The sequence below is a fragment of the Aspergillus undulatus genome (genome assembly GCF_047715775.1).
Source record: "Aspergillus undulatus strain CBS 261.88 unplaced genomic scaffold BDV17scaffold_39, whole genome shotgun sequence".
In the NCBI taxonomy this organism is placed as follows: domain Eukaryota; kingdom Fungi; phylum Ascomycota; class Eurotiomycetes; order Eurotiales; family Aspergillaceae; genus Aspergillus; species Aspergillus undulatus.
Genome location: NW_027396643.1, coordinates 77,213 through 99,116, shown reverse-complemented (window position 1 = coordinate 99,116; position 21,904 = coordinate 77,213). Strand labels below are relative to the sequence as shown.

Sequence of the window (21,904 nt, the reverse complement as noted above, 5' to 3'; positions counted from 1 at the left end):
ACAACGAGGACATGCGAGGGCCTCTTGTGCATCGGAAACGCTGCCGCCTCATAGCGCGACAGGGCCCGGCACGTCGCCATGAGATGCGCGCGCGATTGATCCCCTCGAAGGTGCCGGGTTTCGAGACGAACTTGGTCGTTACGATCGACGTGTGGATGATTGAGGGCGCGCGTATGTCGAGGATCAGGAGCGCGGCGATGGACGAGCCTTGTTGGGTGGGTTGGTGTGCTATCTCGTATGCGTATATCGATCCCGCGGACCAGCCGCCGATTAGGTATGGCCCTTGGCCTGGAGGCTGGATGCGGCGGCTTGTGCGAATGCCCAGCCTAGCAGAAAGTATTCACGACGCAATGATTTCGCGGTCTCCTACCAGAGATTCAATCTCTCCTGCACGAGAAGCTGATAGGGTTGAGGGAACTCGTTATCTGCGGGATCCTGGGAGAAGAGTTACCGGGTTTTCTATCGTGCTGGGTGAACCTCAATAAGCTATGCTTAAATGTCGAGTATTTCGAGAACCTTGATAAAATTCAGATATTGAAGCTTCAAATACTTCTGTTATTGGAGGACACCTATAATGGTCCCAGGGTTCATGACCCCGAGAAGAAATATTATAGAGACCCAGGCCATAGAACTCGCCAAAGCAAACCAAATACATTGACGAGCTGGCTTTGGCTGATGGACGCACGGCGGCACCTGCACAGAGCAAGACGCTTAGGCATTGTATGTTGGGGTGGGTGTTGCATTGTTGTAGCCCTAGGACAGCAACTAGTGTCCAAGCCAGACGATGAGCATCGTTTGACATTTACTCCCTCTCCATGGCCAGTATCTGGTAGCATTACACACAGATCTCATCACTTCAGGTGCGGCTGAAGATGGCTGAGAATTACCTGAACCGGAGGGTGACTGCCTGACTTAGGGCTTACCTCTGGCACCCTTACCCAGCGAGCCAGTTTGAGGATCAGCATGTTACTATGGTAGATAGGTATCTTTGTATTCCCAATCCACACGCAGTAATGGAATCCTGGCTCGAATATAATATATATACTATTTATTCCGTTTCGTTGCTCAGCTGAGGCGCCCGAAACCCGTCACGGCATCAACGTAAGTAGACCGACCGCGGGGCCCCGAACCTTAGAAGGTTGCTGCCGACCCGGATACTAAAGGTATAAGACACAACTATCCATTCTCCAACGCCAGAATCCTTCTGACATTCTCTCCAACATCCCCAGAGTCATCACCCAGGGAGTGTACATACACAATGCCAGCCATCCCCCAATCTCGTTAGCCTTTCTGTTCTGTCAACCCTCCAAGCCGAAGAAAAGCATTTACACGTTGGCTAGCATTTCGGACTCCCGAAAATGGGTGGGATCTGCGGTGCATGCGGAAACTCGGGGATCATACCATGGGCAATGCCATTTACTTGCGAGAGTGGCCAGTCTCCAAGATGCTGCACTGCTGTTAACCCATTCTTGGCCACAGTGCCATACCCCGGGCCTAAGTGCGAGGGTGTCGTGTCTCGGGACTGCAGGTGCCGGGGGTTGGCTCTTGTCTTGTGAAGTGAAGTCCATGAATGGCAGACCATGCCTATCTACATTGAACCAAGTCCAAAAAGTATGTATGTATATGTACAGCCTCCAGACAAATCCCACCCATCGATCTACAGGTAAACATAACAAAACGGCCCCGCAGTAGTATCAAGCAAGTCCCGTATCGTCCGATCCCTTGCAAGGACATCAAAATACTGCACATCATCCAGCGTCGCATTAGGGCTGGGTCCGCGTCCAGGAAGCAGCGTTGGCCCGTGAACGACGAACGTGCGGTTCGCCGGGTCAAGGTTTTGCCAGGTCCAAAAGACGCGATCAATCGCCGCGTGGTGCAAAAAGAACGCAGGGTCGCCGGGGGAGACATAGAAGTCACCCGCGGGGTCGCCGCCAATGGTGTAGTGGCCGCCTGTGTGTACGCCGACGTAGCCGTTGGCGAAGTCCCCCTGCAGGCGGTCCTGGAAGGAGGAGATGTCGCGGTAGTTGGTGAGCAGGTCGGTGACGTGTGCGTCTGTCGTCCATTTGGCGGCGTCGCGGTTGATGTCACGGCGGAGGCAGCGCGGGTTGTATTCGAGGCCTGTGCCGTTTTGCTTTGATACGCCGGGGACGTTGAGCGTTACCCAGAGTGGGCCGAGGTTTACGGTGAAGCTGTAGTGTGGTTGGGGTTAGCCGGGTTACAAGGACTGGAGGGATATGTACTTGGTAGTCGTCCCGTGGCTGCGGGAGTACTATGGGTATAGGGCACGTAGAACGCACTTTTTGAATGGGCCAGAGGTGACACAGCCACCGCCATTTCCGGGTTCCAGGAAGAGCCCTTCAAAGACTTCAGGGCCATCGTGAGGTATATACGACCCATCGTTGGACATACTATACTCAGAACCATCAAAGATAGGCGAGTTCAGGGGGTCATCAGCATATTTGCCCCAGGACCAGTATGGCTGGTAGCCAGTATAGCCACACTCGTTGCGGAGGGCCTGCTCGTAGGCCCAGGTGAAGTACCGGTGCCATGTCAGGAAGTTGCCCTGTCATTATCAGCATCTGCCGTCCGGGGTGTAGCGAGTATGCAATGAAACGGGGCAGCGGACCGTCGTGTGGATTCTCAAGGTCTGGTTAACGTGGACGGCGACAAAGTCGTCGTAACGGGTACGCGCGCCAGGAGCCAAGGTAGGGTCGATCCTTGACGGGCTCTCGGTAAGGCAGACTACAGCGTCAATGTACTCCTTGCGTTCCTGCTTAGAGAGAGTTCCCCTAGAGGTTCAGTTAGCCATGTGAGAGGGAATTCGCAACGAGACCAAGATGTACCATTCTCGCCGGACAGCAGCGTTAAAGGGGGTGCATTCGCTATCAGTATATCGGGGCTTGGTAAACTGGTAGAGCGCCTGGTTAACCAAGGCCTTGCCTGCGAGGATATCCCACTCGTCGATATTCTTGAAGATAGCTGAAGCTTGGGGGATGGCAGCAAGCGCTGCCACTGCGGCAGTGAAAGAGAAACGCATAATGGACGTCCTTTCAAGAAAAGACAGAAAAAAGAAAAACAGGGGAAGGGAAAGGGAAAAAAAAAGTTTTGTCGATGGTGTAGAGAAAAGCAAGGATCGTCACGAGGGCAGGGATGGTTTTATATCCATGTCGCTGTGCTCCAGCCAGCAGGGCAGATGGAAAATTGACCGCGAGCCACAAGGCCATGTTGGGCTATAGATCAAGCCATAAGGCACGGAGGGGGAAAGCAAACAAGCGCTGCACTTAGACGCCTTCGAGGCCATCTTGGCGAGGTAGCTTACAGTAGTGCTAGGAACGGCACTGTGACTGGACTCGTGGGAGTCTCAAAAAATTTCCATAGTATGCCGCGTTTCCGCAGTCAATGTGCATTCGGGAGGTTGCCTGGAAGCACGTATAGCCCGCTAAGCATACGTCCAGTGGGCGAGTAATGCTAGCCCGGTGGAGTACAGGGAAGGAGATATCCGAAGAAGGCGCCGTCAGGTCTAAGGGGTTTGCCAATCGGAGAAACTGCTGTGGAGGCATTATTCCGAAATGCGTGCTCAAGCGCAGTCTTTGACTGGCGAGGCTGAGCTAGAGGCCGCGATTGACAGGGTTCGATATGGAGTTAATCTGCGATCGTGGTCCGTGGGCAGGGGTGCGCATCCCCGGGGCCTTGGCCTGACCAGGGTATCAGCCTGTTGATGATAATAGTGCAGTGATGGGTACGTCTGATGAGCTGCTGCTGCGGTTTGCATTCTTCAATGACTCGTCACACCCTGGTCCAAGCTCATCGCTGTTGATGCATGCTCTCAGGAATCATGACTCCACGCAAGCACTTTGCCAGCGTGGATCCAAGAAAGAAAACGGCGATCAGGGACCGAAGCCCGACGGTGGAGGTAAGCAATCTAGCCTTGTGGAGTCGCAAGCAACGACAAGGTTTGGCCGATGTTTCACTGCTGGCCGGACACGGACTGGATATTAAGAATTGTGGACTCTTAGATCAGACTCCTGACGGAAATCTCCGTGTCCGGGGCAAGCTGGTGCGCGATTCTCGTCCAAGACTTGCTTCCTCGCACCGGCGTATACCCGGATCAACAGGTTCTGCTCATCTTCCCGTACGGAATACGCTGTAGATCCTGCTATAATTCGCTGCTCTAGTAGAGACGGGGCACAGAATTTGGAAATCACGACAAGTGATCGCCCTTACCCTGGGTTCCATGGAACAAAAGCTCAAAAGGGTCATCATCTCGCCGTCTTGACTCTGGATCACGCTGGTGTGCCTGGCTTCTGGACGGCTGGAGTGCATGCAGGTCCCTGGTCGCTACGCGTGTCTTGTTTCGTGCGTGGTTTTATCGGACCCAGCCTCAGGAGGAGGATAATATGGATTTAGGATGGGACGCACGGCGCTGATTGTCCACAATCTGGAACAGGCTGAGTATCCTTCACGATGCAACAATCGCAATGCCAGGACAGGCTGGTAGGTGCGCCGGATGGCCATCTCGTGTGAGATGCCCCTGAGCTTTTGTACAATTCGAGTCAGTGTACAGCCTGCTGTCTTCGCAATACCTGTCTTCTTGCAAATTTTAACCCTATCATTCTCGTAGCCGTCCAGGATGCATCGCCCACTGGCAGGCCGAGTTGGCTCCAAGTCAAAGGTTGAACTTTGCCTCATCGCGTCAAGGCTAGTCGCAAATAGAGTAGCTAGCAGGAGCCTCCAACGTTATTATCTGCCCAGTCATCCCAAAGGACGGTTTCGCTCGATTCCCGGTTTCTCCCTGGGTTCGTCTAAAGGAGGATTCCCCCCGCAGCTTCATATACCACCTCCTTGGCCCCAGTATCGGTTTCTGATTCTTTTGGCGGCGTGCTCTTATCACACGCAGGGACAATGGCATCGCAGTTAACCCAACTCCCAGACACCCCCGTAAACGGGGAAATAGACTACTCAACGCAAGCCCCCAAGATCCTGGCCATCTCAGGCGTTCTGACGGGCCTCTCGCTCGTGGTGGTGGCATTGCGATGCTACGTACGGGTCTTCATACTCCGCCGATTCTACGCTGAGGACAGCATCATGGTTGTCTGCGGGGTAAGTGCAGTGCAACCTCTATGAAATACCTGATCCCCTTTCTCACCGGGCCGTACCAGATCTGCTGCATCGGCTTCATGGCCTGTCTCATCGGCGAAAGCAAAGTGGGCATGGGCCAGTACATGGCGGCGATTGAAGCGCAGAGCCACCGCGGCAAGCTCTCGCAATGGATCTGGTGGCGCTCGCTGATTGTCGTGCTGGGGATCAGTCTGGTCAAGGTCTCCGTGGGTCTCTTCCTGCTTCGCTTCACGACGCAGAGGAAGTGGTTGAGGTGGTTTATTGTCGGCTCGGTGGGCCTTCTGGTTTGCTTTACGGTCGCGTCGCTGGGCACGTTGCTCTTTCAGTGCGTCCCTGTTCGGGCAGCGTGGGACTCTGAGCTGCGAAAGAAGGAGTCGACGAGGTGTTTTACGCTCCCTGTGTTTCTGGGTATTGGCAGGTTCAACGCTTGTAAGTTCGACAGAAAGCCAGACAGCCCCAGGGCTAGGGAATGGTAGGGTACTGATAGGGACGAATGCATAGCCATAAGCATCATCACTGATTTCTTCTACGCCACCCTCCCCATCTTCATGTTCTATAACGTCCAGGTGAACAGGCGGACTAAGATATCGCTGATGGGTGTCCTGGGCTTGGGTTACTTGTAAGCGTACCCATCCATCTCATCTGCCAACACCTAGGTATGATAGCAACAACTGACATCTACCATCCAGTGCGTGCGCTGCCGCGATCGTTAAGACTGTTTTCCAAACTCGCTATTTCTCAGACAAAGAGGTGTACCGGTATGTTCCCCTCTTAATCTTACCATCAATCAACTAACCCAATCGCCGACTGTCAGTGAGTACACCTACCACATCTGGAACTAGTAAGCCACCCACCGTCCCCTCCCCATTTCATTTCATATCAAGCAAGCACCAACTAACTAACCAACCCAACCACCCAGCGTCGAACTCGCTACGGGCATCATTGCCGCCTCCTTCCCCACAATCAAGCCCCTCGTCAAGAGCATAATCGGCAGCACGCGCGGCCAGAACACCCGCAGTCGCAGCCGCAGCTACGGACATGGACGGTCCCGCAAACACACAGCTGGAGAACAGGCCTCCTACTACGGCCCCAACAGCCACGCCCTCAGCGCGCTGGCACGCAGTCGCCAGGAGGAGGAGATGGAGGACAAATACCGCGTGCAGATCCACGCCGCACATCCGTCGCTGTCGCTGTCTGGGTCTGGGTCTGACGGCGGTAGCGGTAGCGAGGAGAACCTGAACTCGAATCTTGCGCGCCCGGGCGCCCGGAGGCAGAGACAGAGTGTCCTGGATAATAATACTCGGGGGATTGTGCAGACGACGGAGGTAATTGTGTATACGGAGAGTGCGGATGCGGATATGGGCGGCGGGTTGGCGATGATTGGGCCGAGGAGGACGGTAGAGGATCGGATTTGATCTGTTTCTTTCTATGCTTTTTCAGCATGGTATGCCGGATACCCAGATATCTGACCACGAGTACCTAGGTAAGAATGCGACGGGTCCTTAGACTTGTATTGGTAACCGCGGGATCGCCTCCCTAGCCCTAAGTCCAGCTCTGCTCTTTTAGAGGCCAGACAAGCAGTGCATCAGAGCAGGTCGTCGATGCTGGCTTCTTTCATTAAATGCTATGCACATCCATACCAATACACCTAGAAGTGGAAGGGCAAGTCCTCTGCTCCGTAGAAATGTAAAAATAAGATACTCGCATTATAGCTTAAGAAGCAATTCATGCAAAGCGGGATACAGAACGAGACAAGAGAACCAGAAGAGGTAAGAGCAAGTTCATCGCGCATTCATCACATCTATTGCTACCATACATAGTGGCAGTTGCCTTTGAATGAATGTGAAAATAGGCTATTTCCCCAACATGAGTGCTCCTGTCCCGCCAGATCCCTCCAGTAGCCTGACATGCACTCCCTGGGCCATATCATCCATTCCACTAACAGAACCCAGATCAGCATTGCGAGACTCTGACTTTGCGTTTTCTTCTAGTCCGTGATACAGCATAGGTAGGATAGATGATTTCCACAGCTCGAGTCGCTCGGTCTTGTCGATTAGGATGGTCGGCATCAGGAGAGCCCCGGTGAAGAGGAGTAACGCCGCAGGGAAAACCAGCCACCTCCATTCCACGGCAACATAGTTCTCTGTGAGCCTCATCTCGCCCGTGTCCGTCGTGTTGGGTCGATCAAGAAAATACTTTGTCAAGGAGGCGGCAACGTTGCTGGCGACTTCTTCGAGCCCGGATGAGAGGATCTTGCGTATGTTATTCGACGATAGAACTTGATCATTGTCGAAGAAGGAGAAGGTATCGGGGTCATAGTTCTGGAGCCAGAACTCTATCGTGGAACCGGTAAACGCGGGCGCAAACTGGGCGTAAGTCAATCGGTCCGGACAGATAATGCGTTGACTTTCGTTCACAAACGGCGGGTAGATGCTCTCGAGGTGGATGATCCAGGCCAGACTCTTAGAAGATCATCTGGGCCACCTGGTGCTGGCCTCCAGCACATTGTTTCCAAGGGAGCATTCACTCCCTCGTCTGTGGACCGCCCCCCGGACTCATAGATGAACTTGTGAGCGAATAATTCACCCCATCTATGCTCCGAGACCCGCACGGAGACCAGCCCGTTCGACACAGTAACATTGTACTGGAGGGAGCAGAAGCTGACGGAGCATTTTGTGGCATTGTCGATCTGAGGGCCGTCTTCCGGCTGCGCATAGCTTTCCCTATGGCCATTGTGCGTGCTGAGCTTTGCGTGTGCGAACCTAAAGAGTTCGTTTCTTGGCTATTGTTCATCGTCACCTACTGGCTCACGGCCAAGAAGATCAACCATTCACAACAGATTTGTCGGCAGCCACATCATAGCTTTGTCCCCGAGCTGGCTACCACGGATGGGTCCACTGGATGAACGCCCGTATGGAAGGGTGGTATTGCAAGGCGTCTCGGTGGCATGTCCCGTGGTTGTGATATGAGCATCGAAAGCCACATTGCAGCAGTTCTCGATTCTTGCCTGCGAAGTGACGACCTCGCATCTGCTACAGAAGCCGATTGAATAAAATACCGGCCAGGTACAATTGCCCCAAAAGGACAGCCCGGAGGGACCTCGAATTCCGAGATCCAAAAGCCAGTGTCGACTGCGTTTAGAAGAGTGCCGTCCGCGGTGCTTGCCCGGATGACAAGCACCTGTCTTGCGAGAGCGCGCTCTGTGGCTTGCGGAACCAGGTTTAAAGGATAGTAGAGGATTTACTGCATTAATAGTTCAAATGCAAGAGCAAGGAGGGTCATAACTGCGGCCAGGGAGACAAGAGACCTCCTGCCTGACTACTAGAAAAGAACAAACAGAGAACCCAATCGCCCACGGCTTGCATCGTCGATGGACTAGAGGCCCTGGAGCTGCCGGCGTCCTTTCCTGAACCAAACCCATTTCCGCTGTCCGATACGATAGTGCTGACAACAACATAGATGAGCGAAGATTTCGAAGCCATAGACAGAACAAAACCAACAGCATTCAGCGATAGGCCGAAAGAAAAACAAGGCGGTAGTTTGTGGTGATAGGCTTGCAGGATCCCTCCCGAATATTGTGAGGTAAGAGCGGCGATTCCAGGAAGCCACGAATCAATCATCAGCACTCTCCATTTTTGCCGGCATTTATGCAGAAGGCTTCTTCTTTTAGTAGTACCGCATTTTAGTGCGTCATTTCTTAGGCAGGCATGTTATACTAGACTCTTGGGCTAGTGTTCCGGGTCTAGAGAATAGACAAGGGCATTTCATCCACCTACCCAAGCAAGATAGGAAGTTTTGATACCTATCGAGGTGGGCCTTTGGGGTTTCTTACCGATAGTAAGGGAGTAAAATAGATCCATTTGCCGATTTCCAGGGGCCCTGAATCCCTCTTGCATGGATTAGAGCAAGCAATCTTAGTAAAAGAGTAATAGGGAAAGTCAGCTTGGTATGACAGCTAATCATAATTACCGAGTTATCCTACCAATTAAGTTAGTCCATCTAGTATTAACAGTGGAAATTTGGAGACTAGATCCAGCGCGAAGGATAAGCAGCGCCTTGGCTGATCGCCCTGGTTACCCAGTCATGCATAACCAGGGTGAGCGTCGCGCGACCCTCCCCCCTCAACTACTTTACCCACTCACCCGGGTCGGGCGACTTGATAAGTTGGAGGAAGCCGCGGAGCTCCGACTGCGACATTAATCGTCAATCGGAATGTTGCCTTTGAAAACGATATGCACGCGCGGCCACAAGTACATTTTTCAAACTAGTGACAAAGCTACTCCGCCCACGCCTGCAGACATGGAGATTGAGGACGACACATTCTTCAACCGAAGACTCACCCCGTATCGTGATGTAAAAGGACTACTGCCTGAGGAAGCCGATATCTCCATGCCACTAAACAATATCAACAGCTGGCTTCACGGTGTTTACAAGAACTCACGGGGGGCTTCGAACTTGGAACCTTCAGCCCAGCAATACTGGCCAGTACAGTAAAGTCCCAATCCTCCAAGTGGCCGGCTATTGCTGAAGGATACATCAGTGACATAGTCACAATAGTGCATACTTTTGTGTTGGCGGCTCTTAAGATTGCATGCCCTAACACCCTTGTTCGTAAAAGTCTCCTCTCGAGAGTCATGGACGATCTTCTCTAGAAGAGAAGTACAAACAAGCAATTATGTATGCACGTTCAACATCTTTCCCACATTAAACGGTGGCGGAACGCCAACGACACTAAACCATTATTTTAACGATAATCTGCAGAAAAGGTATGCCAGTCGCCGAAGATCTACAATCCTCCAATACTGCTGTGCTCTAACACAGTATAGCCGTCAGCAGCGAACAGTCGATTCCCTACAGACCAAGGTATTGAACGAGTGCACGAGCCACGCGACTGTGGTTCGACTGGACGACATCTATCAACACGACAACGTGAGCAGTACCGACTACGCAGTCCGAGAGGTCACTGATATCCTCAAGGCATACTACAAAGTGTCGCGCAAGAGATTTGTGGATAATATCTGTATGCAGGTTGCTGGTTACAACTGTGGTGTCGGGGCCGCATACTCCCGTGTCGCTGTTTACCCCTTCGTTTGTTACCGCCCTTACAGAAGAGGAACTGGATGAGATTGCTGGGGAAGATGCTGTGATCAAAAGAAGAAGGGTCCGGCTAAGGAAGGAGATCAGTGACCTTGAGATGGGGAAGAAGATCCTGTGATGGACGCAAAAGGTCATTGTAGCGACGAAATAGCTGAGTGGTAGTGGGCGCGTACTGTACCAGCTGGAGTGGGATTTTGGATGCGATTGTAGGAGGTACTACAAGACCAAATCACTGTTGAGCTAGGCCACCTTAAGTCTACTAAAGAATGCATTTCAATTTAAGGGTGCCAAAACAGAAAAGGGCACTGTGTGAATCACATCAAGGCCTCCGGGCCCGGGTATCACTTCTTGATAGGCGTCGGACGATAAGGATGATTGAAGTCCGCAGGCAATTCCGCAACAATGGAGGTCCTCTGCTCTGTCTTCCCAGCAGGAACGTCTCCCTGGACCTCAGGTAACCGATGTGCCGGGTCACTCGACTCCATCTCAATAGGCTGCGGCATCTCAAATTCCGGCTTTGGCTGCGGCGATTTCGTCTCAGGAACGCTCTGGTACTGGTATCCGCCTCCGTGATTATCAGAGCCAGCGGCTATGGTCCCCGCCATTTGGTTCTTTCTCCTTCTCCATAGTAAGTATATAGCTGCTACCGCGAGCGCAGCAATGCCAGCAACGCCACCGACAACTCCACCCACAATAGGTCCTATCGGTGTCGAATTGCCGGATGACGAGGAATCAGTGTCCTCGTCAGACTCAGGAGTGGGCGTGGAATCCGGCGTCACCGACGCATCCGGCGTCTGACTAGCACTAGCCGTCTCAAAAATCGCAACATAATCACTCAAAAAAATATCGTCCACAGCCGAAATATAAAGATCGTACCGAGACGCCGTGCCATTCGCTGTTTCGTACGCGGATGTCCAAACCTCTGCGAGACTCGTCTCCGCGTCGCAGATGAAATCCGTGACGCCTAGGTCTGAGTAGATGTACGTCGCGCAGACGGGCCAGTCCGGGTTGGTGCAGTAGCTGGTGAAGGGTCCCGGTGTGTCCGTGAGCTCCGGCGACGCGGAGATCTGGCTTGCGGGCAGGCATGTTGTTGCGAAGTAGCAGGAGGCGCCGGAGGAGCAGCAACCTATCATTCCGGGGTATGCGGTGTCGCCGGGGTGGTAGACGCAGGTTTCTGTTGTGCCGCAGTAGATTTGGCCTAGATGTACAGATCAGGGCGTTAGTTGGATATGGTACTACCGGCGTTGCAGGATTCTCACGGCACGAGTGAGCTCTGGAGTGAATCTTATGTTGCGCTATTGGGATCCCATACTATCTAGGTCTGAGTTTTCCCACCCACAGATCTCGGGGTGGTCGGTTGACCAGAATATTGAAGTATGCTCGACATCTTCGCGGCGTACAAGACTCTTCCCTGTTTTTCCGGCCCTCAAACGTGCCCCTGGTGTTGGCTGCGGTGTCTGTGCGGGCGAATGGTGAATCGTTGTCAGTGTTGTTGGAGCAGGCGATGGAAACGCAATCGCGGATGCGACCGGCAGTAGGAGGGAGAGCGCCCCAACGGCGAGGAGACGCATCTTAACAATAGAGAGTGTGTGTGTCTCTTTGGGAGCGCAATTGGTGAAGGTGCGACTCGCGTGCGGCTAGGGGAACTCCAAGTTTATGTATCGCGGGTCACCCGGCGCATCCCCTTATTTTTGCTTCATCTCGGGCTCAGTCTGCCACTAATTTTGCTAACCCTTCTCCACTGCATTTTAAGCCGGTGTGAGCCTTGGGGTCTCTGTAAATGCAAGATTATGATTAGCACGACCATAGATGGGCCTGTGGCTCTTGGCCCTTGGAGCTGACAATTGCCGAGCATATCGGCCTACAAAACCACATGGTGAACTACTTGTGAAGCTGACGCACACGAAGTCAGAACCTGACAGTTTGCAATCAGAATCTCCCTACCAAATATCCAACGGACCATACACACTCTGATCATCCGTGAGGACACAGCCGCAAAGCGGAAACATCAAACCTTTCGCCGAGGGGCTTAAGAAACATAGCCTCGAGTCGCAGAGTATAGACCATTCCGCACGCAGTATAGTGCATGGCTGGCTTACTGCCGATCTCCAGCCCAGTCTTCAGCTTTCGAACTCCAGACCCGCCGAAGGATGCGTTAGAATGGGGGCCGATAGCAATGCATTAATATCAAAGAATTGTTCTTCTCCAGGCAGGGCTATGGTTGATTGATTTCATTTCGCCACATTGGACTCTGATTCTAAACAAATACACTCACTTTACCTAGAGATCCCAACGACCGACCATCACCCGTGCGGTTTTGTCTTAATTCCGATGACTTAGCGAATTGATAAAGCCCCGTGGATTTCTTTTTTTTTTTTCAAAGGAAAGAGGATTGTAGATTGTGGGATTTTGGAGCTCAATTCTGGCCGGTGTCCATCCCTTCAACGAGCTGGTCTTGATTCTTTTGCATCTCAACTGCTATCCCAGTTGCACCTTCAGCAGGGAAAGCAGCGGTTGACCCCGGTTCCGGTTCCGGTTCATAGGCTCCGTTGAGCCCTAGCATTCCAGGGCCCGTTAACATTGGCATTGTCGGTAACGAAGCAAAAGGTATTTCAGGGAGCCAATGAAAGTTATTTTCGTCAAGGTATGCCGCGAAATCCAAGTCAAAGTCAGCGAGCTGATTGCTGGATGTCTCCTCTTGTTCAGTCTTCGATTTCGCCTCGACATACTTCGCCGCAACATCATATAGTGCCTCGAATATTCGCATTTGCTTGCTGCAGGCGAGCAATCTAGAGGATTGAGCCATCGAGTGCAGGTTCAGGCTACCGACATATCGCTGCAGGTGGTCTAAGTCCGGCTGCGCAGACGTCTCGATTACATTGCCAAAGAGGATGAGGAATGGCATAAGCGAGAAAAGTGAGATGACTTCGCTGATCCATGTGTCGATGGCGGAACCCCGATTGCTAGTCCCAGTATTTGCGAGCATGGTAATGCAGGCTTCTGCCTCGTTTAGGGAGGCTCGTGCGGCGGCGAGGCATTTTGCATGAGGCACAGAAGTAGACGATTCGTTTGACGGGCGAGCTTTGTAGATGCAGGCCAGCGTTGAGTAGTCGGTGGCTTTGTTAGCATGAATCATGAGCGCGTATGGCCTGGGATGTACGGCGTGGCTGCTCCAGGTGTTTGGTCGTTTCTGGGGTTGGAACATGGAAAGTAATTAGATGCAATGCGGTGAATGTACAAATTATTGTCTGTTTTGTTGGTGCGAGAAGACGCAGGAAGCAACTGAGGACATAACTTACATAAAACTCCTCCCTCGCAGCCAGTATAGCTTCAAACTCAGAAGCCAGTGCCATGATCCGAGATCCTCGAACGGTTCCCGGTTGTGCCAGCGCACACGGGCTATAAATATTGTCATAAACTCGCCCGTAGAGATTCGCGACGTCGATCCAGTCAGGTAGCCTGTTGTGCGCCAACGACGCCATCCTCCGATCAAGGTGTAGTCGGGGCACCGTGATATCGTGATCGCGTATAGTGGAGGGTCTTCCAAGACGTAGAGATACTGCCTTTTCGATGACATATACCGCCCAGAAAAGTCGCAATTTTGGTTGACGCTCTTCTGGTGGCTCTGTCGTCATGATATAACTGTTGTTCAACCCGAGTTCCTGGCACATGAGCGCGGCCCTGGAGATAAAAGTCCAGGCAGCAAAGGGCTTGCCGCGTTGGAGGCAGTAAAGAGTCTGGTCGGATTTGCATTCGGGGTTAGAAATGTCACTCGACGGGTCATGAAGGGTCCAGGCAAAGTCATACAGCCATGTACATCGCGCGAACGGAGTCCATATTGGTAGCAATATGGATAGAAAGGCTGGATAGAACTATCTCGAGACTGTTCCTGCAGGTGAGCGCTTGTGCCTCGTAATCCTGCTTGATGCCATCTTCTTCAGCGGCATTTGAACACTCAGTAAAGAGCCAGTAAAGGACATAATGGACGATGATGAGCTCTGCCTCTGTCGCTGGGCCGGGGGAGCAGACCTTGACGATGTACGTAGCGAAATCGCCCACAGAACCAAACTCGAAGGGCCAATACAGCTGATTGGGTGATCTATCTTTTCATGATCTAATTGTGAGACGCGATTTTTCTTTGCCCTTGGTCCAAGACAGAACTAGGCTTTACGTACCCTGAGCGAACCTTAAGCATGGAAAAACCCGGCCCATCGGAGGGATGGGTAGATCCTTAAAGCTGCGTACTGAGAGAGGTGAGTTTGCGAATGGCCGTAACCTTTCTACAGTATCGTCCTGCTGTTTCTGTTCCTTGATCGTGCTCCACAGGGTATCCAACACCGAGCGTATTTCAGCAGAAATATGAGAGTGTGGGTCACTCTCCACGGTGCGTTCAATATACTTCGCTGCGAAGACAACGTGCTCAAATAACGTGGACTCGATGCATTGGGATTCGCTGGACGACGGGGGTCTTCCAGAACCTGATGGGTGGTCACAGCGAGCGGCTTGGTTCTCTATAGGCGGAAGTGAGGAACGCGATGACACTCGCATTCCAGTTGGAACTGCCAGATCTATATTTCTGTCGCGTATAACCGAGCGCTCATGACTCAGCTTCTTCATCATCTCACTAAGCTCATCAATCTTGTCCGATATCTGCTCGAGTCTACTCTCGCTGTGGATGTAGCCGCCGTAGTTAGCTATTGAGACAGAGGACTCGAAGGAATGGGAGCGGCATTAAATGAATGCCATGGACTCACTACGCATCTGAGACGAGGATCCGCTGCTTTCTTTCCTTCACCTGATAGCTCAGCTTGTAGGTACATTGTGATGCTGACTTTTTGCATTGCGAACAGGGGCGGACGCGGTCACACTTGATCTACGGAATGCGGGCAATATTAGCAGCAGGCGCATCCAGCTATATTTTCTCCAGCTCCCGATAGAGAGACTGCTTCAGAGCACATGGACGAGTCCCACCTTCCGCTGGCGGCAACGATCGCACTGTGAATAAATATCAGTATAGGGACGACCAGAGCTAGATAAAAGGGGCACCCTACAGCTAGCCTCTCGGTCTTGACACCGCCATCTTCCCCCCGAACTCTTTGCTCGTCTCCTACCAGGAGATCGTCGCTAACATCGCCTTCCCTTGGGGCTAGGCCCGTGGGGCTGCTCATGCTCTTGGTACGAGTGTATGACATCACATCGTCATACAATGGTTCATGCGTAAAAAGTGACCTAACGACGGGCGCCGGAAGGGAAGACGGAAGTGGAGCGGAAACCAAACGCTGCGACTTCCGAGATTGAGGTCAAGGAGACTCAGACCGTGCTGTGACTGGAGAGGAGGCGAGTGTAGGAGTGTGAGGCATCCATAACCGAGGTTTCTAGGGTTTCGGACTCACGGGACGCCAAGAGTCCGCAGTCCGCCTGGTCTCGGTGGGGGGTTCCGAGACCAGGGTGTATATATAGAGGGGGTTGACAATAAAATCATTATCTCAGCTTTAAACAACCCGTTGCAGGAGACAAGTCTTTTAATTTTTCCGTAAATCGGTGGCTCACAAGTCACCAAGTCTAGCTGTGAGTCCTTTTCTATAGCGCCTCGAGAACGTTTCAGGTATTCTATGCTATACTTACTAGGCCACTTGAATTGACCATGGACCAAAGGGCCGACCATGAAATATCGTGGTATTGTCTACGACGTCGGTCTGAACTTTGGGGGCGATGGCTACTCAGTCGAGCCTTTCGATCCCGCTCAGGTAGAGTACGACATGCGGGTCATTGCCAACGACTTGCACGCCAACGCCGTGCGGATCGAAGGGGAGGAAATTAGCCGATTAGAGACCGCCACACGGGCCGCTCACTCAATGGGTCTCACAGTCTTCTTCAATCCGTGGAAAATGAACGACGGTTTTGACGGAACATGCTCCTATTTCGAGGAGGCCGCGAAAACAGCCGAGAGGCTGCGAACGGACGGAGTCGACCTTGTTTTTGTAGCCGGTTGCGAATACTCCATTTTCAGCAAGGGGATATTCCCCGGTGAATCGTTCAATGAGCGTGCAATGTATCTCGGCTCTCAGTTAATGAGCGGTGGCGGCCACATGCCGATTGAGACTATAACAGAAGGTCTACGTGAGAAATCTGTCGAGTTAAATAGATGCTTGCGTCGTTTTGTTGGGATTGCCCGCACCCACTTCAACGGGCCGGTCACATATTCGGCCGGGACATGGGAGGACGTCGAATGGGATATGTTCGACATTATCGGCATCGACTACTACCGCCGCGGAGAGTCTGAAGAGCAGTATATCTCGGGACTGGAGCCGTACAAACTCGGCAAGCCACTCGCCATCATGGAAATCGGATGCTGTGCGTACGAGGGCGCGGCTGAGCGTGGGGACGGCGGGTTCATCCTTCTGAAGGGCACGAATCCAGACGGCAGCGGCATTTTCGAGAATGGCATTGTCCCGACCCGGAGTGAGCGTGAACAAGCCGACTACTTAGATACGCAGCTGGGTCTTCTTGCGTCGGCGGATGTCCATGCCGTCTTTGTCTACGTCTTCTCGTTCTCGTGCATGCCGGCGGGAATGGGGGCAAGCGATCTTGATATGATGAGCTTTTCCCTGGTCAAGCACTTTCCTAGCTGTGATCCGAGGTCTAATTCAGGCATTCTGCCTCCCTGGGAACCTAAACAAGCCTTTCGTCGAGTCGCCGACTTCTTTCGGTCCTTAGAGGAATGCCATCCCAAGGCGCAACGATCGACCATGTTCCAAAGGCCGCAAGCTTCTCTATCCTCGTGATATGACAGCAGCCCAACGCAAAAGCGACGGAAGTTGAATAACCGTGTTTCTTAGGTACAAGTTGATGCTATCCTCTTACACTCCGAACAAGGTGGGCGCGATCAGACTTGACGCCGTGATATCTCCCGCCTGATACACCCTCAACCCCATACCTGAAGGATGAATCCAGCCGAACCGACGGCGTATCGATTAAGTTTTAATATAGTTGAGACCTTTGAATCTAATAGATGTTCAATTGCCGAGCATACGACCCACAGACATCAATTCGGGGAGCGCGAGGTCCACATAGATCGGCTGAACAGATCGGCTGAATAGATCAGCCGAAGCCCACAAGATCAATGCGACGACTCTTACAAGGCGCGATCCCCTGGTGATCCGGTAATACAGAGCCGAGAGCCCGATGCAACCCGGCCGCTGCTGCTTTACAATTGCAGGGCAGTCACTGGTTGGTTGGCGACCTCAGCCTCAGACGATCCACCCCTGTTGTCGGCTGGGGCCATATAGCCTACTCACTCTCTATTAGGACCCCTTCCCAAGTACAAGCTCTAGCTTTTTCTTCTTCTTCTGTCTCTTATTTGTACCATACTCACTGACATCCACTTCGCTCAATCTCTAGAGCACTTGAAATCCATCCTTGGTCGAGCTGCTTGCGCCACCTACAAAATCATACGATGTCCGCCGCAAGCAAACGTATTATTTCGTTGACTGCAAGGGGTATGATGTCCTCCGCTCCGCTCCCTCCTCATTGATACTCCGCACCAGACGACGGGTTTGAGAGAAGTACTGATTGAGAACTGCAAATCCTCCAGGACCGACTGTGCTTCCATCCCTGCGCACACAGCGTCCACTCCTCTTGAGGTATGGATGTATACTGCCAGCTCTGACCTCCTCGAATCAACCCAATACCCATCACTGACATTGTTCCCTACTGCAGTGCCAGTTCCAGCTCATCCCAGACCTCCCACTCAATCGCCACCATCAGATCAAGTCCGAAAATCCACGCCCTCACCCCCGAAGACGGCCAAGCCCTCCTCGCCCGCCAACGTCTCCGCCGCCCTGTATCCCCCCACCTCTCAATCTACAAATGGCAAATCCACTCCGTTTCCTCGGCGCTAGAGCGCATCACCGGCCTCTTGCTCGCAGGCCCTCTCTACCTCTACGGCACAGTATACTTTCTCGCTCCCCACCTCGGACTAGGATGGGATCTGTCGTCTGCTAGTATTGCCGCCGTCGTTGCGGGGTTCCCTGCAGTTGTGAGGGTGGGGCTGAAGTTTGCGCTTGCGTGGCCATTTACGTTTCATGTTGTTAATGGCGTGAGGTATTTGGTTACGGCGGTTGGGACGGGGACAATGAGGAGTAGGGGGCAGGTTGTTAAGATTGCGTGGGCGGTTGTGGGGGTCAGTTTTGTGGGTGCGGCTGGGTTGGTTTCGTATCTCTAGTTTTATTTGGTGTTTGAAAACAGGGTCCAATTCAAAGGGACCTCATTGCCAACTCGACTATTATTTCTACGGCGAAGCTTTCTCAAACAATACACCACGTATACTCATTTGTAAGTTCGACGAAGTGAGTAAGTGTTATGTCCGCACTGTGTGAAGGCCGTACATGGCGATTCCGATTCAAAGTCTGTTCTGTCGTCATCGCGATCCGTAGTCTTTGTTGTATACCAGACCAAGATACGGCTTGCAGATCATATCCGTCTTGTTGGAGGCCATCAATGGATCTAAGGCACGCCATTTCTTCCGATTTCCCTATTTGAGGCTCATAGCGTGCGCAGATGTGGTGTGCCTGCATACTAACGGCTTTATTATCTGCAATCTCATTCCCCGCCATCCCAACACATTTGCCTGGCGGATTCTATGATTAGATTATTAATTTGTACTGTGAGTAAGATCCCTCTCGGGATCTGTAAAGATCTCTAGGATTCTAGGGTCTACCTAGGAGCGCTGTTAAACGTGGAACATGGCCGGAAACTCATGGCTCTTGACAACCCGACCGTTAGATGCATGGATATACTAACAGAAGCATGAGTTCACAGATAAACTCGGGTTTCGCTTATTTGCCTCTGACATAGTTGCATGATCAATTATGTCCATGTCCCTGAGACTCGGTGCCAATGGGGTATCGAGATACCTAGGTAAGGTCGAGCCCCGCATCGTCAGCCCTAATTCTCCGCAACAAAGATTTACTCAGGGTTATTGACAGCGACCCTATTGACGATACGAGCAAACAGATACTACAGGATATCTCGACACGCCTAGAGGAATACGGTATACCGAGCACATTTGGCTGAAGGTGGCGTAAAGAAAAACTCACTTAGCTAAGAGACACGATGTTGCAACAGGCTCACTGGGTTCAGTCCCTTCCAAACTCCGGTGCCAGAGATATTCGAAGTCTAAAAAATTGGGTTCAAGGAACTGGGTGTATCGCTCGCGGAGAAAGGGCATACCTGGATCACGAGAGGGAATTGGCATGCTTAATGGGACCGAGAGATGTTGCCGTTAAACGTACGGAGCCGTTGTTAGAAGACTTGTTATACTTTTTTCAGCGGACGGCTCGAAGAGTATGTGTGAATCATGGTTCCCCTTTCCCCAAAGTAATGCTTTTTGTGAGGGCAGGAGTTTGTCATACCTGGCAACCTTGAACAAACACGATTCCTGAACATATATTGGATTTGTCTATTGCTCATGCCATTCTTGAAGTTTTCGCCAAAGGCAGCACATAAAAGACACCACCTCACGAGGACGAAAATATCTTTATTGTCGGCCCTTGACTACGTCGAGTCAGTCGGGCAATTACGACATGGCTGGCCACCCTGGCTCTACTCACACCTGTGATAATTCTCTACGTCATTACAAGCCCCGTTGCTCGATTGGCAACAATCATAATCTCAGCTGCAGTCTCCTTGACGACTATATCACTATTCACCAGGGCAAAAACTATGGAGATACTCATTGCAGGGGCAAGGTGAGACGCTCCAAACTCCGCTTATTTTATTATAAAACTCATGAACATGTACTCCTACAGCTACGCGGCGGTGCTGGTTGTTTTCACCTCTGCTAGTAACGCCTTGTTTTCAGGGCAAGAATGCTCCTGCTCGCAATCCCAGTCATAACTCGGTTACGAAGCTTGGTCTTCCAGCCCTGTTGGACGAAGGTATCCTTGATTGCTTGTGGTTGGAGCTCGCCTCCACGTGGAGGACTTTTATTCCTGCATGTCATATACAAAGCAGTAGCGAGAAATATACTGTGAGATTGTTGTATGGACTTGAAGATACCTGATGTCTATATTTTTTATCCGCCCCGATGAAAGCAGGATACAGAGCCTGATACATGGTCCGTCTTCTTAGGCAGGAAATAAATAGGATAATCTCAGAGTAAGATATGAGGTTTATCGGCTTGCTGTGTCCCGAGCTTGACTTCCAGATATCCAAAATATTCAACTGTTTCTAGCCCACCCTTCTCAGAATTCCTGACACTCCTGGCACAAAGGAAGCAGAAACAAACTAATCATATAGCTGTTACACCAGCCACCATATCACAAATGGCATTAATGCTCAGCAATTAGTTCGCCACTCGAAGCCCGCATCAATACAAGTCTCCTTGCTAACCTCATTGGTCCCACAGCAGAGAGGTGAGCATTCAATATGACACACTGGCCGGCAACTTGTGTGACAACTGCGTCACATAGACGATACATCTTAGTAAAGCGATCGAGCCAAAAGCTCCAGCAACTTACAATTGGCATGCACCATAACAGCCCTCTCTTCTTTTCTGCAGTCTATCCCGCTTCTCCACGCTGGTTGAAAGACCATGTCCAGCTGGAGAAAGATAGATTGTCTGCCCCTCACTCAGAAAGATTTCATTGACAATCTCCGCTTCTTCGGTAGGCCTCGCGCCTGTTGGCATGGACATGCACAGAAGTGCAACGGCAGGAAGTAAGAAACGCATTATGTTCTAGGGAATGGATTCAATTATTGCAGGGCTCTTTTTTTTGCGGCGTTCTGATAGTATTGGAATTAGTAGAATCTGCTGGATGAAGTGAAGTTAGGGTTTGGGAATGAGGAGGTTATACTGCTTTTATAGCCATCTCAATCATTCATTTCTGCTCAGGAGCAAAGGCCTATCCCAAAACCGCCACGGTTCATCCTCCTGGTTTGTTTCTGCGGTAAGCATATACCCTTGCTCCTCTAGTACGACTGCCGCCGCTAAAACAAGCAATAAGATATGATCTTTTGCGTTGGGTCAAGACCATCAAGTGAACCTCTTAACATCCGGCATGTTTCCGATTGGTTGAAAACCTGGAAGCACTGCCCTGCTTTACGGACTTTGTAGGCCAAAGATCTGCGGGGTTTAATTTATTGAGACTCAGATAATACGCCTAGAAAGGTAGTTTCAATGAGGGGTTCTTCTGTGGGGCATATGGAGGATGGCCATCCCGGTCCCTCGGGCACACTACGTGCCCTAGTCACCATGAACTTCAAGATCATTATCCATTTAGAGAAAGACGTATCTTCCTATTCAGGTAACTCCTGGATAACAGACTATAATATAAAAAAGCGTGTGCTGTTGTACTGTTTCTACTGTGCGTAGGCCCAATCTGACATACCATTTAAACTCGAAAGATCAGTCCATTCGCTCCAATGTTTTGAAGGCCTTTGTGTTACTGGAGGGTAATTCCCGAACTTACAGGACCTAGCAGCTTGAGCCCAAAGTGCCCTGTAACCATCCACATGCTGACAATCCTCCCCGGTCAGCATCTGCACCTTCTCACTTACCACGTCTTCTTTGTCAGGTTGTCGTTAACCTCGGAGCTTTCTCCCATAAATGAAAGTGAACTGGATCTTGCCTGGCAGGGATTGAATACAGCCCATTCTCTTGGTATTTGGTCGCAGGTGAAGACAACAA

The 21,904-nt window shown here is 51.6% G+C and overlaps 5 protein-coding genes across 5 annotated transcripts; 3 read left to right on the top strand and 2 right to left on the bottom strand.

Annotated features, from left to right (window-relative positions):
- Positions 1-1,657: 1,657 nt before the first annotated feature.
- BDV17DRAFT_299393 (tyrosinase family protein) lies at positions 1,658-3,150 on the bottom strand (the record flags this gene model as incomplete). The annotated part of the gene is made up of 4 exons (XM_073763867.1): positions 2,844-3,150; positions 2,627-2,789; positions 2,298-2,563; positions 1,658-2,189 (listed from the first exon to the last, which is right to left on the bottom strand). The coding sequence occupies exons 1-4, from the start codon at positions 3,035-3,037 to the stop codon at positions 1,658-1,660; spliced, it is 1,155 nt and encodes a 384-aa protein (XP_073613632.1). The 5' UTR covers positions 3,038-3,150.
- Positions 3,151-4,902: 1,752 nt separating this feature from the next.
- On the top strand, positions 4,903-6,533 carry BDV17DRAFT_299392 (uncharacterized protein; the record flags this gene model as incomplete). The annotated part of the gene is made up of 7 exons (XM_073763866.1): positions 4,903-5,100; positions 5,160-5,390; positions 5,445-5,547; positions 5,620-5,737; positions 5,808-5,876; positions 5,933-5,959; positions 6,038-6,533. The coding sequence occupies 7 exons, from the start codon at positions 4,903-4,905 to the stop codon at positions 6,531-6,533; spliced, it is 1,242 nt and encodes a 413-aa protein (XP_073613631.1).
- Positions 6,534-12,686: 6,153 nt separating this feature from the next.
- On the bottom strand, positions 12,687-15,407 carry BDV17DRAFT_299391 (putative C6 transcription factor; the record flags this gene model as incomplete). Its single annotated transcript, XM_073763865.1, has 8 exons — positions 12,687-12,708; positions 12,795-13,405; positions 13,515-13,952; positions 14,023-14,318; positions 14,391-14,884; positions 14,970-15,088; positions 15,187-15,210; positions 15,267-15,407. 8 exons carry the CDS (start codon positions 15,405-15,407, stop codon positions 12,687-12,689), a joined length of 2,145 nt encoding a protein of 714 aa, XP_073613630.1.
- Positions 15,408-15,878: 471 nt separating this feature from the next.
- Positions 15,879-17,432, top strand: BDV17DRAFT_299389 (uncharacterized protein; the record flags this gene model as incomplete). Its single annotated transcript, XM_073763864.1, has 1 exon — positions 15,879-17,432. The coding sequence occupies one exon, from the start codon at positions 15,879-15,881 to the stop codon at positions 16,998-17,000; it is 1,122 nt and encodes a 373-aa protein (XP_073613629.1). The 3' UTR covers positions 17,001-17,432.
- Positions 17,433-17,521: 89 nt separating this feature from the next.
- Positions 17,522-18,521, top strand: BDV17DRAFT_268583 (succinate:quinone oxidoreductase subunit C). Its single transcript, XM_073758477.1, has 3 exons — positions 17,522-17,714; positions 17,810-17,858; positions 17,935-18,521. The coding sequence occupies exons 1-3, from the start codon at positions 17,672-17,674 to the stop codon at positions 18,437-18,439; spliced, it is 597 nt and encodes a 198-aa protein (XP_073613628.1). The 5' UTR covers positions 17,522-17,671; the 3' UTR covers positions 18,440-18,521.
- The last annotated feature ends 3,383 nt before the right edge of the window (positions 18,522-21,904 follow it).